Genomic DNA, 2,428 nt, shown 5'->3' with positions numbered 1-2,428 from the left:
GGTTCGATCCCCCGCCCGGGCTGTGTCGAAGTGTCCCTGAGCAAGACACCTAACCCCCAAATGCTCCTGACGAGCTGGTCGGCGCCTTGCATGGCAGCCAATCGCCGTTGGTGTGTGAGTGTGAGTGTGTGTATGAATGGGTGAATGAGAAGCATCAATTGTACAGCGCTTTGGATAAAGGCGCTATATAAATTCCAACCATTTAGCCAGATAAACATGGGATCGCCCCCTTCTCACTGCCTTTATCCTAATCAAATGAACTGCTTGGGGGAGAACCATGAAGATGACAGGAAACATATTTAATCGTTATTTGTATTTTATTGCATTTAAGTATTTGGCGTGGGTAACGTCGTACATACAACCTTTGCATTAAAGAAAACAAAATGAATGTCGACAAACCACTATCGGTCAATTTGACACGGGCATGTTTAAAGGTTTAAAGTGCTTGGCCAGGCCTCAGTGGTACTGTCACAGTACCAGCTGTGTTCGAAGTAAAGAGAAAAAAAATCAGTGCAGTTATGTAAACTTCATCAACCACTGGAGGGGGTACGGGATGTCCCAGGGCCATCTTTAGATGAGGTATTTGTCATATTTGGTGTTATTGTTTCAGTAAGGTGCAGCGTATATCTTCCCTTTTTAAGCTTCAAATAAAATCATGAGGGAACAGTCAGACCAGACCTGTGGAAAAAAAGTATGTAATTTTACACCCTACAGGCCACACACAGTACTACAGGATAATTAGTGACTATTTTACACTTCTATATGCCACACGTACAGTGCTACAACAGAGCCAGTGACTATTCTACACCCTACAGGCCACACACAGTACTACAGGATAATTAGTGACTATTCTACACCCTACCGGCCACACACAGTACTACAGGATAATTAGTGACTATTCTACACCCTACCGGCCACAGATGATGTCACACACCTGTCCATTGTGAGGTCACACCTCTCTGCTTCACACCAGGGGGTAGCTGGCTGCCGTGGCGATGCCGCACTGGTTTTTCTTATTCCTGGTCATCTTGATGTAGCCCTGGTCACCCCAGGCAAGGCCCCAGCTATAGCAAATGTACACACATGTGCGCACACACATACACACACATGTACACACATACACACACATGCACACGCACACACACACACACACACACGCACGTGCCCAAACACACACACATGAACATACAGACAAACATGAGCTTCAGTAATCTCGAGGACGCTCTTATGTGGAACAGCATGTGTAAAACACAATCACAGCGAGAAAACCTCTCCAGGATTTCCCCCACATGGATTTACCTGAATGGACCTGTTCACCTGCTGTCATGCCCCTCTCTTTCTATTGTCTATATTTCTGCCTGTAGTTTGTGCTGAGAGTGTGAAACTGTGCCCTCAAAATATATACATCCTATACCTAAACACCTGGATGTCCCTGTACACCTGTATACCTGGATTTACCTAAACACCTGGATGTCCCTGTTAACCTGTATACTGTACCAGGACTTACCTAAACACCTGGATGTCCCTGCAAACCTGTATACATGGATTTACCTAAACACCTGGATGTCCCTGTACACCTGTATACCTGGATTTACCTAAACACCTGGATGTCCCTGTATACCGGTCTATCTGGATTTACCTAAACACCTAGATGTCCCTGTTAACCTGTATACTGTACCAGGACTTACCTAAACACCTGGATGTCCCTGTCAACCCGTATACTGTACCAGGACTTACCTAAACACCTGGATGTCCCTGTCAACCCGTATACTGTACCAGGACTTACCTAAACACCTGGATGTCCTCGATAACACCTCCACCTGGATGTGTAGTGCATCAGGACGTACCTGTTCTTCACCAGCCAGTAGTCCTGCCCCTTGTCTGTGCCGTATCCCACCGCCAGCACGCCGTGGTCCAGGTCACTGCTGCTGCACTCCGGCTCGTTGTAGATACCTGCGGTTCCATTTTCACTCTCTCAGTCACACAGCCCTGACCTCTGTCCACGCCTATCTGACCTGGGTCAAATACGGAATTGTTCTGGATTCAAAGACGTCTCTATGCTTTGCTGAGCTTGTCTGGTGTATCGGAACCTATGAAATACTCTCAAAAAGTGCGAACCCCGCCTTCTGGTCTTCATATCTTCATGCAGTTGAAATTGTACTTCCCTCTAGGGTCTTTCAGCGAACTTATCCCTGGTTATGGGTATGCACTTTGTTGTACGTCACTCTGGATAAGAGCGTCTGCCAAATGCCAATAATGTAATGTAATGTAATGTATTGATTTGCTCAATTGCACCAGGCAAGATCAAACAAGCACAGAAAAGTATTTGAATCAAAAACAATAACATATTTGATCCAGGTCAGGTCCTTACTCAACTATTCAACTGGCTAAGGTGCTTGACTGGGACCTGGGAGGCTGTTTCAATTCA

General features: G+C 46.0%; 1 protein-coding gene across 1 annotated transcript in view; it reads right to left on the bottom strand.

Annotated features, from left to right (window-relative positions):
• Positions 1-298: 298 nt before the first annotated feature.
• LOC133122481 (procathepsin L-like) overlaps positions 299-2,428 on the bottom strand; it is a 10,353-nt gene continuing 8,223 nt past the window's right edge. The window contains exons 7-9 of the mRNA XM_061232471.1: positions 1,848-1,953; positions 935-1,064; positions 299-678 (exon numbers count right to left, since the gene is read on the bottom strand). Of these exons, the coding sequence (XP_061088455.1) occupies positions 965-1,064; positions 1,848-1,953 (206 nt within the window). The 3' untranslated portion in view covers positions 299-678; positions 935-964. The remainder of the gene's footprint in view (positions 679-934; positions 1,065-1,847; positions 1,954-2,428) is intronic.

This window comes from Conger conger, chromosome 1 (assembly GCF_963514075.1).
Source record: "Conger conger chromosome 1, fConCon1.1, whole genome shotgun sequence".
Taxonomy (NCBI): domain Eukaryota; kingdom Metazoa; phylum Chordata; class Actinopteri; order Anguilliformes; family Congridae; genus Conger; species Conger conger.
The sequence above is the reverse complement of the archived record's forward strand: the minus strand, read 5'-3'. Positions and strand labels throughout refer to the sequence as shown.